The following is a 13,652-nucleotide window of genomic DNA, read 5'->3' on the forward strand; positions in this document are numbered from 1 at the left end:
GGCTTCTGCCCCCCCCCCCCTGCAGCTGCATCCCTTGCAGGGTCTATTGTTACGCCCCTGGGTGGATTTAGTATTAGGCATGAGCCTAGAGGCACAAGTGTGCTGAGAGATGGCTGGCACTGGTTAACCCACATTCACCATCCTGGAGCCATGCCCTCCACCCCCAGCATAGAGAGCTGGATGGACAGCCCACCCATTCAGCTCTCTATGGTACATGCACAGAGCTGGCATGGTTATTTGGGGGGGGGAGCTTAGACAGCTGGATTGGTGGGCTGGATGGGCACTTTCATTGAGCCTGCCCCTCCAACTCTCTATGCTCTGGGGGTGATGACATCAGCGTGTCTCCATGATGGTGAGTGTGGGCACTTCGCACAGGGGAAGTGGGGGGGGAATTAATGGCTGTGCTGGCCAGGGGGCAGTAGCAGCCAGCACACTTGCGGTGCAGATCAGCAGGCAACCCCACGTTTGCTTCTGGATTTGTGGGTTAGCGGGTTTGGCACAGGGAAAGGTTTAGGGTGCCAGAACTTCTGTGCACATAGGCTCCCGGGATGTGAATCTGGCCCTGACGGTTGTTTTACACATTGTATGTTTTCTAGGCTCTTGCGGACAGGATTGGTGTGGCCTGCTCCCTCACACGTGGTGACTACGGTCGGGCCTGGAATGAAGTGAAGTTACTTGAGGACTCACTAAGACCAGGAATGAGAGCTCCTCCAGAGACCTACATTGTGGACCTCATGTACGAACCAGGCCGATTAATGAAACAAGGAACCGTGGAAGCTGACGGCTATCAGCAAATATGAGGATCACTTACGGGGGGGCTTTTCTTCCCTCTCCCCGAACGCAAGTGCAGCCAATTATCAAAAATACCTCCCCATTTGCTCACAAAAAACATCCCCACCACCTTCTCTCACCATGCAGAGTAGCCAGTAGTGGGAGCGTGTGTAATATATTTCTGCTTCCAGACGCTGCTTCACAGCAGAGCACTCTCTGCTGCCATTTGCTGGCTCCCGATCGCATGACCTGCATGGGGTTCAGCGACCAACTTAAGCTATCTGAAAACAGTTTCACTTAACTGGGCGCAAGACGCTATTGTGGACAACAACGTGAGCAAGGATACGCGTTACCAGGGCTACGCAGGTGCAGTGGCCCCCTCGACTCAACTAAACTAAGCTGCAGCGGGAGAATGGAGGATTGTAGAGAACCGGCGTGGGCACAGGGCGGCTGCAGGCGGCTGGTAGAAGCCCCAGGTAAGTGAAACTCTTTGTTTTCAGATGGCTTAAGTTTCCCTTCAAATCTAGTTACGCCCCTGCCTTTTAATATGAGACCTGTAGAGCAGTGTTCCCCAACCCTGTCCTCAAGTCCCACCAACAGTGCATGTTTTGTAGAAATTAGCAGAGGTAGTTAATCAGCTCTGCTGAGACACTAAATTACTCCACCTGTGCATGTTTGTGGTTTTCTGCAAAACGTACTGTTGGTGGGCCTTGAGGACAGGGTTGGGGAACTCATAGAGGATTGCATGACAGCAAACCAGTGGCAAGACTGTACTCGGTTACCTTACCACCTCACCAGTACAGGCAGCTTGCTCTCTCTCTTAAAAGGCTCTGCCCGGCCCCAGAGTATTTGGCTGGACTAATGCTTTGCTAACCCAGCCATGCCACCTACCACCCATACCAGGCCTATTCTTGTCCTTGTCCCACTGAAACCCACCTTACTGAGCCCACTCTGTAACTGCAGCTAGTGCTTCCGCCTAGTGTGCAGGCATCATACCTACCACATAGGCACACAGTGACCCCATTAAAGGGTCACTTAGGACCACTTTTTGTGGCTGGCATATTTGTATAGGTCTTTTCCAAGGAGTGGTTTTATAAAGAATAAAGGAAATGCTGAGAATCCCCATGAGGAGATGGACTAGTCCATAATCCGTCAGAATTTTATAAGCTTCTGTGAGTAACAGCAACGTAGGATAAAAGTAATGTACAGCGTATGTGCAGCCCATCACCACAAATATTTTTCCCCTTACCCTCCTCTAAACATCTCATGGTAATGGGCATTGCCAAGACACTGGTTAAATATCTCTTTTCACCTTTTTGAAGTCAGATCAGTAAAAGATGAATCTCGATTTGTTGGCTTGGTTAACGGCATTCAGTACTGTACTGCTATTGGCTTATTAAGTTATTAAAAACTGCTTATTTGATAAGAAACATTTATGAATGCTGGCAAAGAAATTATTGTGGCAGGTGTTACAGTGCCACCTAGTGGAAACAGTTGAAAGTTCACTATCATAATGCTGCAAAACCAGAAAATATTTTACATTTGATTGCCTAATAGAGTTTATTAGTTTATAAACTACTTACTTATTTCACAGTATTTTTAATGTATAGTGATAGAGTCCTCCTATATGGCAAGAGGTACCTGAGATGGTGTTATCTAGACCGCTAAGTGATCGGAAAACACTGCACTTCTTAAGAGGAACTTTAACCAGGGTTTGTACCTCATCCTAATCAGTAGCTGATACCCCCATTCCAATGAGAAATCTCTACCTTTTCTCAAATAGATCATCAGCGGGGGTCTGTGTGGCTGATATTGTGGTGAAACCCCTCCCACAGCGTGATGTCATGACCATGGTCCTGGCAGTTTGCTGTCTGTGAACCTCATTGCATTGTGGGAAATAACAGCGTTTTCCAACTGCCAAGCAAGCTGTATCTCCCTCTGTGCATAGAACTCTCAGTAACAAAAATTCTGTACAGATCACCTGGCAGAAGTAAAGATGTCACCACCTGTGAAATGTCAGAATGTAAATCAGGGAGAGGAAACAAACGATCGGTGTGGGTAGCTTGCGTCATGAAACATCATTTAATGAACTTTCGATTAACTATGTTGTGCGATATCACAAAAAAATTGTTCGCCACATAAAATCGATTGTAAAAAATTGCTTAGTGGGTATGGGCTTTAAAAGGCATCACATCAAACAATGGGCAGGGTGGTGATACTAATGCTGGGTATACACAATGCAATTTCCGGTAAGGTCGCCGGGTAATTGATGGTAAGTTGCATCGTGTGTCCAAACTGCTCCTGATTGATAACGGGATCGATTTTCAGATCATTACTTCACAAAATTGCTCCTGTTATCGATTGGGAGCAGAACGGACAAGTCAGAAATAATCGGTGAACCTAGATTAAAACACTGGAGGGTAGAAGGACTAAGAATTTTCCCACTGGGACTGGGAGAATCTTAAGCCTGGTACACAGCATACAATTTTCATTTCAGATCCAATTCGACCAAGTGATCAGATCAATATATATCAAATTCTGGTCAGATTTCCGATCATACACAGGGAATGATAGTATTGCGATGGATATTTTCCATTGTGTCCAATCTCCTTCCGATTGAGAAAGAGATCGGTTTTAAGATCAGTCTGGCAATCAGCAGGCGGTATGTTTTTTTCCCCCACATCTGATCATTTTCTCGATTGGAAATAGGATCTGAAGTAAAAATTCAGCAAAATGATAGACAAACTCTGTGCTTTTACTTCCTAGCCCTGCCGCCGATATCTGGGGCTTGGCTACAGGTCAGGATAGCCAAACCATCTACTGGCCGTGCTCTGACTTCCAAATGATAAAGTACATTTAAAAAAAGGGGTCCATTAATTTGGCTGCCGGATCATGCCCATAGTTGGAATATTGGTAATGTTATCGATATTCTACTATTACCTTCCCTTAACTATACCTCATGCTCTACGAACACCTGATATTAACTACCTCCTACCTACTCCTAACACTAACTTCCCCCCTACCTACGCCTTCCTACGCCTAACACTGTCCTATCCCCTACCGATGCCTAACACTAACCTACCCCCTACCTATGCCTAACACTGTCCTATCCCCTACCGATACCTAACACCAGCGGTGGTTCCAGCCTCAGAATTTTGGGGGGGCTCGAAAGGGGCACAATGGCTGGCTGGCGGGGCTCAAGGGGGGGACAGGAGTGGGCGTGGTCATGACATCATGTGGGTGGGGCTAACTGTAATGTAGTTGTACCAGCTAATGTAGTTACATTAAAAAAAAAATGAAGTAAATGCACGTAATGACAGACAGCCTTTAAATAATAAATGCACATAATGAGAGACAGCCTTTCAATAGTAAATGCATGTAATGAGAGACAGTGTTTCACCAGTAAATGCACATAATGAGAGACAGCGTTTCCCCACTAAATGCACATAAGAGACAGCCTTTCACCATTAAATGCATGTAATGAGAGACAGCCTTTCACCAGTAAATGCATGTAATGAGAGACAGCCTTTCACCAGTAAATGCACGTAATGAGAGACAGCTTTTCCCCACTAAATGCACATAAGAGACAGCCTTTCCCTAGTAAATGCATGTAATGAGAGACTGCCTTTCACCAGTCAATGCACATTAGGCCGGCCTTAGGCCGGCTTCACACTGCAGATTGCCGGCACCGCATTGCCAAAAACAGGCCTTCGTGGATTACCGTGTTGGTACGCGGTAATCCCCATCTGGCGTCCGGCCAACCAAGAAGTGACGCTCACTTACTGTTGGGCAATCGATGATGTGTGTGGAAGAGTATTGCCAAAATATGCTTCTACGCATATGCAATGCTAAAAACTGTGGTGGGTTTTTTAAACACACACGCATTGCCATAGACTTACATGACTTCTGGTCTATTGCAGATCTCCGCAGGGGCCGCGTGGTAACGTAGGTATGTCTGTGCGTTAGATAGGGCACTTCCGGCGCAGCGCACCGCAGGGTGGTAAATTTACCACCTCGCTCCACCCCAAAGTGAAAGGGCCCTGACCCTAACCTTCCCACTACCTATGCCTAACACTAGCCAATCACCAATGTGGGGTTTGTCTACTTAATAGCCAAACCCCTGGCACCCAATTACTTACTCCCATTGCTACAGATAGATATATATATATATATATATATATATATATATATATATATATATATATATATATATATATATATAATATCTATACTGTGTATGTGTATATATATATATATATATATATATATATATATATATATATATATATATATATATATATATATATATATATATATATATATATATATACAGTGGTGTGAAAAACTATTTGCCCCCTTCCTGATTTCTTATTCTTTTGCATGTTTGTCACACTTAAATGTTTCTGTTCATCAAAAACCGTTAACCATTAGTTAAAGATAACATAATTGAACACAAAATGCAGTTTTAAATGATGGTTTTTATTATTTAGTGAGAAAAAAAACTCAAAACCTACATGGCCCTGTGTGAAAAAGAAATTGCCCCCTGAACCTAATAACTGGTTGGACCACCCTTAGCAGCAATAACTGCAATCAAGCGTTTGCGATAACTTGCAACAAGTCTTTTACAGCGCTCTGGAGGAATTTTGGCCCACTCATCTTTGCAGAATTGTTGTAATTCAGCTTTGTTTGAGGGTTTTCTAGCATGAGCTGCCTTTTTAAGGTCATGCCACAACATCTCAATAGGATTCAGGTCAGGGCTTTGACTAGGCCACTCCAAAGTCTTCATTTTGTTTTTCTTCAGCCATTCAGAGGTGGATTTGCTGTTGTCTTTTGGGTCATTGTCCTGCTGCAGCACCCAAGATCACTTCAGCTTGAGTTGACGAACAGATGGCCGGACATTCTCCTTCAGGATTTTTTGGTAGACAGTAGAATTCATGGTTCCATTTATCACAGCAAGCATTCCTGAAGCAGCAAAACAACCCCAGACCATCACACTACCACCACCATATTTTACTGTTGGTATGATGTTCTTTTGCTGAAATGCTGTGTTACTTCTACGACAGATTTAACAGGACACGCACCTTCCAAAAAGTTCAACTTTTGTCTCGGCGGTCCACAAGGTATTTTCCCACAAGTCTTGGCAAGCATTGAGATGTTTTTTTTAGCAAATTTTTTTAGCAAAATTGAGACGAGCCTTAATGTTCTTTTTGCTTAAAAGTGGTTTGCGCCTTGGATATCTGCCATGCAGGCCGTTTTTGCCCAGTCTCTTCTTATGGTGGAGTTGTGAACACTGACCTTAATTGAGGCAAGTGAGGCCTGCAGTTCTTTAGATGTTGTCCTGGGGTCTTTTGTGGCCTCTCGGATGAGTTTTCTCTGCGCTCTTGGGGTAATTTTGGTCGGCCAGCCACTCCTGGGAAGGTTCATCACTGTTCCATGTTTTTGCCACTTGTGGATAATGGCTCTCACTGTGGTTCGCTGGAGTCCCAAAGCTTTAGAAATGGCTTTATAACCTTTACCAGACTGATAGATCTCAATTACAGTACTTTTGTTCTCATTCCTGAATTTCTTTGGATCTTGGCACGAGGTCTAGCTTTTGAGGTGCTTTTGGTCTACTTCTCTGTGTCAGATAGCTCCTATTTAAGTGATTTCTTGATTGAAACAGGTGTTGCAGTAATCAGGCCTGGGGGTGACTACAGAAATTGAACTCAGGTGTGATAAACCACAGTTAAGTTATTTTTTAACAAGGGGGGCAATCACTTTTTCACAGAGGGCCATGTAGGTTTTGAGGTTTTTTTCCTCAATAAATAATAAAAACCATCATTTAAAACTGTATTTTGTGTTCAATTATGTTATCTTTGACTAATGGTTAACGGTTTTTGATGAGCAGAAACATTTAAGTGTGACAAAAATGCAAAAGAATAAGAAATCAGGAAGGGGGCAAATAGTTTTTCACACCACTGTATATATATATATATATATATATATCTGAACTATTGCACAGGACAGAAGGAAAACAAAGAGAAAAGCACCCTGTATGCATTTAGACAGTTTAGCTGGCTGATGCTTCCATGAAAGCAGGAATTAGACACTGCAGATTTTTTTGCAGGATGCGTATCAGCTGTAACAAATGTTTTTCTTCTAAAGTTATTACGCTGTTGTGTTTAGAGCAGAGAGGAAGTTATGAGTTCAGGTTTCTAGAAGTATGCATACTGGCACGCCTTCAGGGCCGGGCCGAGGCAGAGGCGAGAGAGGCTCCAGCCTCAGGGCGCAGTGTATTAGTGGGCGCACAACTCACTCAGCTATCATTCCCCTATTGTGTTGAAACAGAGAGAAATAAGAAAAGGGGATACATGGCAGTGACTGCAAGGCAGATAACTAAAGATTAAGGTGTTGGGGACCCTGGGGCTCCTCTCAGTTTAATAGCAAGCAGTGTGTGATGGCTGAAGTGGGAGGGATGGGGGGGGCGCACTTTGGTGTCTCAGCCTTGGGTGCTGGAGGACCTTGTCCCGGCTCTGCATGCCTTTGATGTCCTGAAGCTCCCTCTATCTCTTCTCTGTTAATCCCACAATTCCTGACTGTCTGCGGAACTACTGAAATTAGTTTTATTGATTTATCCGATTGTAAATAGTGTCCTGTTATCACCTGATAACTCATAGCACATGGATACCAACCCAAAGATGTCTGGACATATGAGCTGACCCCTGAGGACTTGCAAAGCTTGCAATCTAGTTAAGTTAACTGGTGAGCTATAAACAGCAGGGTGTTTTTTTGTTTACAGCACCCAGCTAATGACTGAGATAAAGGATAAAGCAACCCTTGACCTTCCTTTACTACTGTTTGTCTTTAAATATTGCTTTGCTCTAACCAGTGCTCTCTATAAGGATATCTTCTGCACACAGGAGATGACATCTGGTCAGATCAGGTCACAACTTTATTATTATTGATTTATAAAGCGCCAACATATTCCGTGGCGCTGTACAAAGTAATAAACAAACATGGGGTTTGGTTAGCGCTGTCGCCTTGCAGCGCTGGGTCCTCGGTTCGAATCCCAGCTAGGGCACTATCTGCAGGGAGTTTGTATGTTCTTGTCGTGTCTGTGTGGGTTTCCTCCGGGCACTCCGGTTTCTTCCCACGTTCCAAAAACATACAGATAAATTAATTGGCTCCCCCCTAAATTGGCCCTAGACTATGATACATACACCGAGGCAGAGGCTGGAGAGGCTCCAGCCTCAGGGCGCAGTGTAGGAGGGGCGCACAATTCATTCAGCTGTCATTCCCAATTGTGTTTAAACCAGAAAGAAATAAGAAAAGGGGATACATGGCAGTGACTGCAAGCCAGATAACTTGAGATTAAGGTGTTGGGGAGGTTGGGGGCCCTGTGGCTCCTATTAGTCTAATAGCAATTAGTGTGTGACAGCTGGGGTGGGAGGGATGGAGGGGCGCACTTTGGTGTCTCAGCCTTGGGTGCTGGAGGACCTTGTCCCGGCTCTGCATACACTGCATGATAGATACATAGACATATTGAGGGACAGTTAGTGACAAGACTATATATACCGTATATACATATATATATATATATATATATATATATATATATATATATATCGAACCATCTATCTAACACAAAATTGTATGGTGTGTACCTAGCATAACACAATGAATAAAATGTAGAACAAATTCCAAGACACAAAAGGGTGGGAGAGCCCTGCCCAGGGGCATAACTACAAATCACTGGGGCCCCCCCCCTGTGAAACTTTGGATGGAGCCCCCTTAACCCTGGCTTTCTGCACAGGTAAACTGAGAACCAATGTTATTCAATTGCTAGTGCACACTTGAATGGGTTTTCCCCATGCAGATTACAGCAGACAGCAGTGAAGCACTGCAGGCATTTTCTCTATCAATTATATTAGCTTCTGTAATAAAATGTGCATGTTCCCATACATACCAACACGTATGGTGTGCAGAAAAATGCATAGAGAAAACTGACAGACGAGTGTGCTGCCAGCCTCAGCTTATTACACTCACTCTGTCCATCTCTGATGGAGCGGAACGGGATCTGCAGACTCCTCCAGCATCACTACCATATACAACACTTGGGGAGGGGTAGAGACTCTGCTGAACATTGAACAGGGACTTTCTATACATTTTTGTCTGCAAAACGTTGTATAATTCCTTATCAGTGACTGAGCAGATGCAATCATTAAAACAATTGTGCAGAGAGTAGAACGCGTTTTCTCTCCCTTAGTTGCCCCTGCGCATTTGGGCTCCCCTGCAACTGCATCCCTTGCAGGGTCTATTGTTACCCACCTGGCCCTGCTCTTGCAAGCTTAGAATCCAAAGGAATAGGGGTCGAACAAGAGAAGGGGTAGTATACCCCTTTCTGGACCAGCACCCTCTGCCCCCTTAAAGACCAGAGGGTGCTGGTCCAGCAAACTGCCACTTCCCGACGAATTGCCGCAAGTTACCGTCGCTCCCGCCGTACACGCCGCTCTGTCCCCGACGCAGGCTGCTCTCTCTGCCGTCGCTATGACGGCACAGCGCTGTGCGCCGTTCAGGAGCCGCTTTCAATGGGTCCTGACCCTGTCATTCCATGTAAGCCAATGGGAACGGCTTACATGAATGACAGGGCCAAGAGCCAATGAAAACGGCTCCTGCCCGGCTCACAGTGCTCTGCCGTCATAGAGGCGGCAGGGCATCACATTGCGGCGAGGGCAGAGCGGACCGAGCGACGCGGACGGGCTGGGGCGCGCGGTCAATGGGACGTAGAGTTTACGTCCAGTCAGGACCGCAGCGCCCCCTGCCCGACATAGATTCGTACTCGCTCGGTCCGCAGGTAGTTAAAATAAGCATACTCGGAGGCACTGAGTTTTTAGGTTATCCAGTAAGGAGTGCAACTTGTCCTCAGGTCAAAAAGGAAATGGACTAAGGTTGCTTGTTGTAAAAAGTGAGCTTTGAGGCAGCGTATCAAAGGTTGGAGAGTGACGGATGTGTTGTGGTAGGGGATTCCGGAGGAAGGTTGAAGCACGTCAGAAATCTTGTATACGTAAAGACAAGGAGGCGATTCTAGAGGAGGACAAAAGAAGCTCATGTGCAGATCTGAGATTGCGGTTGAGTTGATATCTGGAAACAAGTGAGGAGATGTACAGGGGAGAGAGATTGTGCAGAGCTTTGTAGGTTAGGGTTAGGAGTTTGAACTGGATCCTCTGGTTAATTGGTAGCCCATGAATAGCTTGACAGAGAGAAGCAGCAGAGGAAGAGCGAGAGGAGAGATGAAGTTCATTCATGTCTGTCCTTGGTTGAACACACTATTGTAAAAACATGCTATTGTAAAAACCTTTCTGTCCTCCTGGATAGGCCAGTGCTAATGATATCCACATCCGGGTTTCTCTCTGAGCTCCATAGCAATTAATCACTTGGGTTTTCCTTTTGGTACATGGGTTGGTGGCTGGATTCTATCAAGACCTCCCAGCACACTTGCAGGGTTGTATCCAGGCACAAGCGAGTTAAGTAGTCAGCTTGGACACCACCAGGATTATTTGTGGATGCACCACATCCTCTTCCAGAGGCGTAGCTAGGGTTTTCAGCGCCCGGGGACAAAGACTATTAATGCGCCCCCTAAGGTGAAGGGGCGTGGCCAAATATGGGCGTGGTTATGGGTGGAGCCAAACGTACATGGAGGTTAGCAGGCTCACGCTCACCCACCCTCCCTCAGTAGGTACCTTCCAGCATGTTCCAAGACAAATTCAGCAATCATGAGCTCCCCCCCCATCAAGACAAATTCCGCAATCATGAGCAAACATGACCAACTCAGCAATCATGAGGCCCCTAACAAGACAAATTTAGCAATCATGAGGCCTCCAACAAGACAAATTCAGCAATCATGAGGCCCCTAACAAGACAAATTCAGCGATCTTGAGGCCCCCAACAAATCATGAGACCCCCAACAAGACAAATTCAGTAACCATGAGGCCCCCAACAAGACAAATTCAGCAGTCATGAGGCACATAAATAGACAGCATTTCACATAAATAGGCAGAATGCCCCCTTAATATGGTAGACACCTCTCACCTGGCAGCAGTTCCCCAAAATACACTCAATCTGACAGCAGTGGTTCCCCAAAAATAGGTAGCCCCAGTATAGGTGGCCAGCAGTATAGATGTCCCCAGAACAGGTAGCCAGGAGTAGAGATGTCCACAGAACAGGTAGCCAGGGGTATATGTGCCCAGTATATGTAGGCAGGGGTATGTGTCCCCAGTATATGTAGCCAGAGGTATATGTGCCCAGTATATGTAGCCAGGGGTATATGTGCCCAGTATATATAGTCAGGGGTATATGTGCCCAGTATATATAGTCAGGGGTATATGTGCCCAGTATATGTAGCCAGGGGTATATGCCCAGTATATGTAGTTAGGGGTATATGTGCCCAATATATGTAGGCAGGGGTATATGTGCCCAGAGTAGGTAGCCAGGGGTATATATGTGCCCAGAGTAGGTAGCCAGGGGTATATGTGCCCAGAGTAGGTAGCCAGGGGTATATATGTGCCCAGAGTAGGTAGCCAGGGGTATATGTGCCCAGAGTAGGTAGCCAGGGGTATAGGTGCCCAGAGTAGGTAGCCAGGGGTATATATGTGCCCAGAGTAGGTAGCCAGGGGTATAGGTGCCCAGAGTAGGTAGCCAGGGGTATAGGTGCCCAGAGTAGGTAGCCAGGGGTATAGGTGCCCAGAGTAGGTAGCCAGGGGTATATATGTGCCCAGAGTAGGTAGCCAGGGGTATATATGTGCCCAGAGTAGGTAGCCAGGGGTATATATGTGCCCAGAGTAGGTAGCCAGGGGTATATATGTGCCCAGAGTAGGTAGCCAGGGGTATATGTGCCCAGAGTAGGTAGCCAGGGGTATATATGTGCCCAGAGTAGGTAGCCAGGGGTATATATGTGCCCAGAGTAGGTAGCCAGGGGTATATATGTGCCCAGAGTAGGTAGCCAGGGGTATATATGTGCCCAGAGTAGGTAGCCAGGGGTATATATGTGCCCAGAGTAGGTAGCCAGGTCAGGTGTCCCCCTCCCCAGCAGGAGGGGAGCAGCGCAGAGAAGAGGAAGAGCTGCTCTCTCTCCCTCGCTGTCCCCTCCAATGTCTGTCCGGGACGGTGCTGGCAGCCGCGGGCGGAACTTACCTCCGTCTCTCGCAGCGCAGGATGGATCTGCCGCTACTCTGGTCTGGTCCAGACCAGAGCAGCGGCTGCGCACCCGAACTTCCGCCCGGCGCTGGAGCGAGACGGAGGTGAGTTCCGCCCGCCGCTGCCAGCACCGTCCCGGACAGACATTGGAGGGGACAGCGAGGGAGAGAGAGCACCTAAGGTGAGGGAAGGAGGGGGGATATGGCCCCCCTTCCCCACCATCCGCACAGCTCTCTCTTCTCTGCGCTGCTCTCCTCAGGTCTCCGCAACAAAAAAAAACCAAAAAAAAAAACCCGAAGCTCAGCTGGGCGCCCTTGGGGACCCGGCGCCCCGGGGCACTTGTCCTACCCCGACCCCCCCCTAGCTCCGCGCCCACCCGTGGCTATTCTATGACCCCTCCTGCTCTCCCCTTCCCCCCCAGATGATTCCTTGCACTTAACGTAGGGGGCATTAATGAACCATTCATTATATCTGCAGTGTGTTATAAAGCAGACTTTTTGTCTGATCTTATTATGGGGATATACTGTATTGCTGCACTTGGTATAAGGAGGATGTTTGGCTGGGTGGAGGGAAATTTGGGCGCTTGCTAGCGGTGGAAGTATGGGAAGCACCATAGGCGCCCATTGAAATGCCGGCATTTTTATTGGGCATCGCCTGATGTTTATTGGGCATCGTGGGTAATAGTAGAATATCAGTACCAGTATTCTGCTATCGGTTTTTCTGGAAGGTCAAATTTCCCTGTGCCCTTTTTACATGTATGTGTATGGCTGACCTTGTTATAGGGGATATGATTGTAGCACTTGTTATGAGTGTTGGAGTAGTGAGAGTTATAGCTCTGTGTGTTTCCTTTATAGTAAGAATTTAACAACACAGTTCTCCCACATCAGCTAAATTTGGCGCTGAGTAATTTTGGTGCTGGTGTGAGAGTGGCGAAGCAGCTGCAGTTCAGCTCTGTAATAACCAATTGCATTTTCAGCTTTCAGGGGTTATTTTTGGCAGTGGGAGTCCAGCTGTCACATGTTCTTTTAGTTTTAGGCGGTACATTTTGGCTGTTGGCGTTAAGCTATTACACATGGCAATAAAGACAACAGAAGGTGAGTATAGGCTGGGGTTAGGCATACATTAGTAAGATGAGTCTTAGGTAATGGGCTAGGGGTAGGTTGGGGTATACATGCAAAATAGGCGCCGCAGAAATGTGGCTGCTGAAGATGGCTGCTAGCAGACTATCAGTAAAATTACAAACATTCTACTGTTGGCAATGGGCAGTGGTAATTCTGTAAAAATCTCCAAATTTTACAATTGCTAAACTTAACCCTACTCCCACATGAGCCCTCCCTCTACCAATGCCAAACCCTAACTGCCACCCCCCCCCCCCCCCAATGCCTAACCCTAACTGAATACCTTACAATACTTAACCCTGACCATGCCCCCCTCCACACCAATGACTAACCAACCCCCACCAATGCATAACCCTAAGCAAGCCCCTCCTCCACTGATGCCCAACTTTAACTGAGCCCCCTCAAGATACTGAACCCTAACTAACACCCCACCAATGCCTAAATGACCCCCACCACCACTGACACCTAACCCTAACTGAACCCCCTCACAATAACTAATTCTTCCTAACCAACCAACCCCCCCCCCCCCCCACCTGACTCAACACCAATGCCTAATAAACCCCTGGCAATGCGTAACACTAACCAAGCCCC

The 13,652-nt window shown here is 46.7% G+C and overlaps 1 protein-coding gene across 1 annotated transcript in view; it reads left to right on the forward strand.

Annotated features, from left to right (window-relative positions):
• The window catches only part of ARMC3 (armadillo repeat containing 3), a 64,030-nt gene extending 62,138 nt beyond the window's left edge, over positions 1-1,892 (forward strand). Inside the window, exon 19 of the mRNA XM_068238580.1 lies at positions 597-1,892. Within this exon, the coding sequence (XP_068094681.1) occupies positions 597-800 (204 nt within the window). The 3' untranslated portion in view covers positions 801-1,892. The remainder of the gene's footprint in view (positions 1-596) is intronic.
• The last annotated feature ends 11,760 nt before the right edge of the window (positions 1,893-13,652 follow it).

This window comes from Hyperolius riggenbachi, chromosome 5 (assembly GCF_040937935.1).
Source record: "Hyperolius riggenbachi isolate aHypRig1 chromosome 5, aHypRig1.pri, whole genome shotgun sequence".
In the NCBI taxonomy this organism is placed as follows: domain Eukaryota; kingdom Metazoa; phylum Chordata; class Amphibia; order Anura; family Hyperoliidae; genus Hyperolius; species Hyperolius riggenbachi.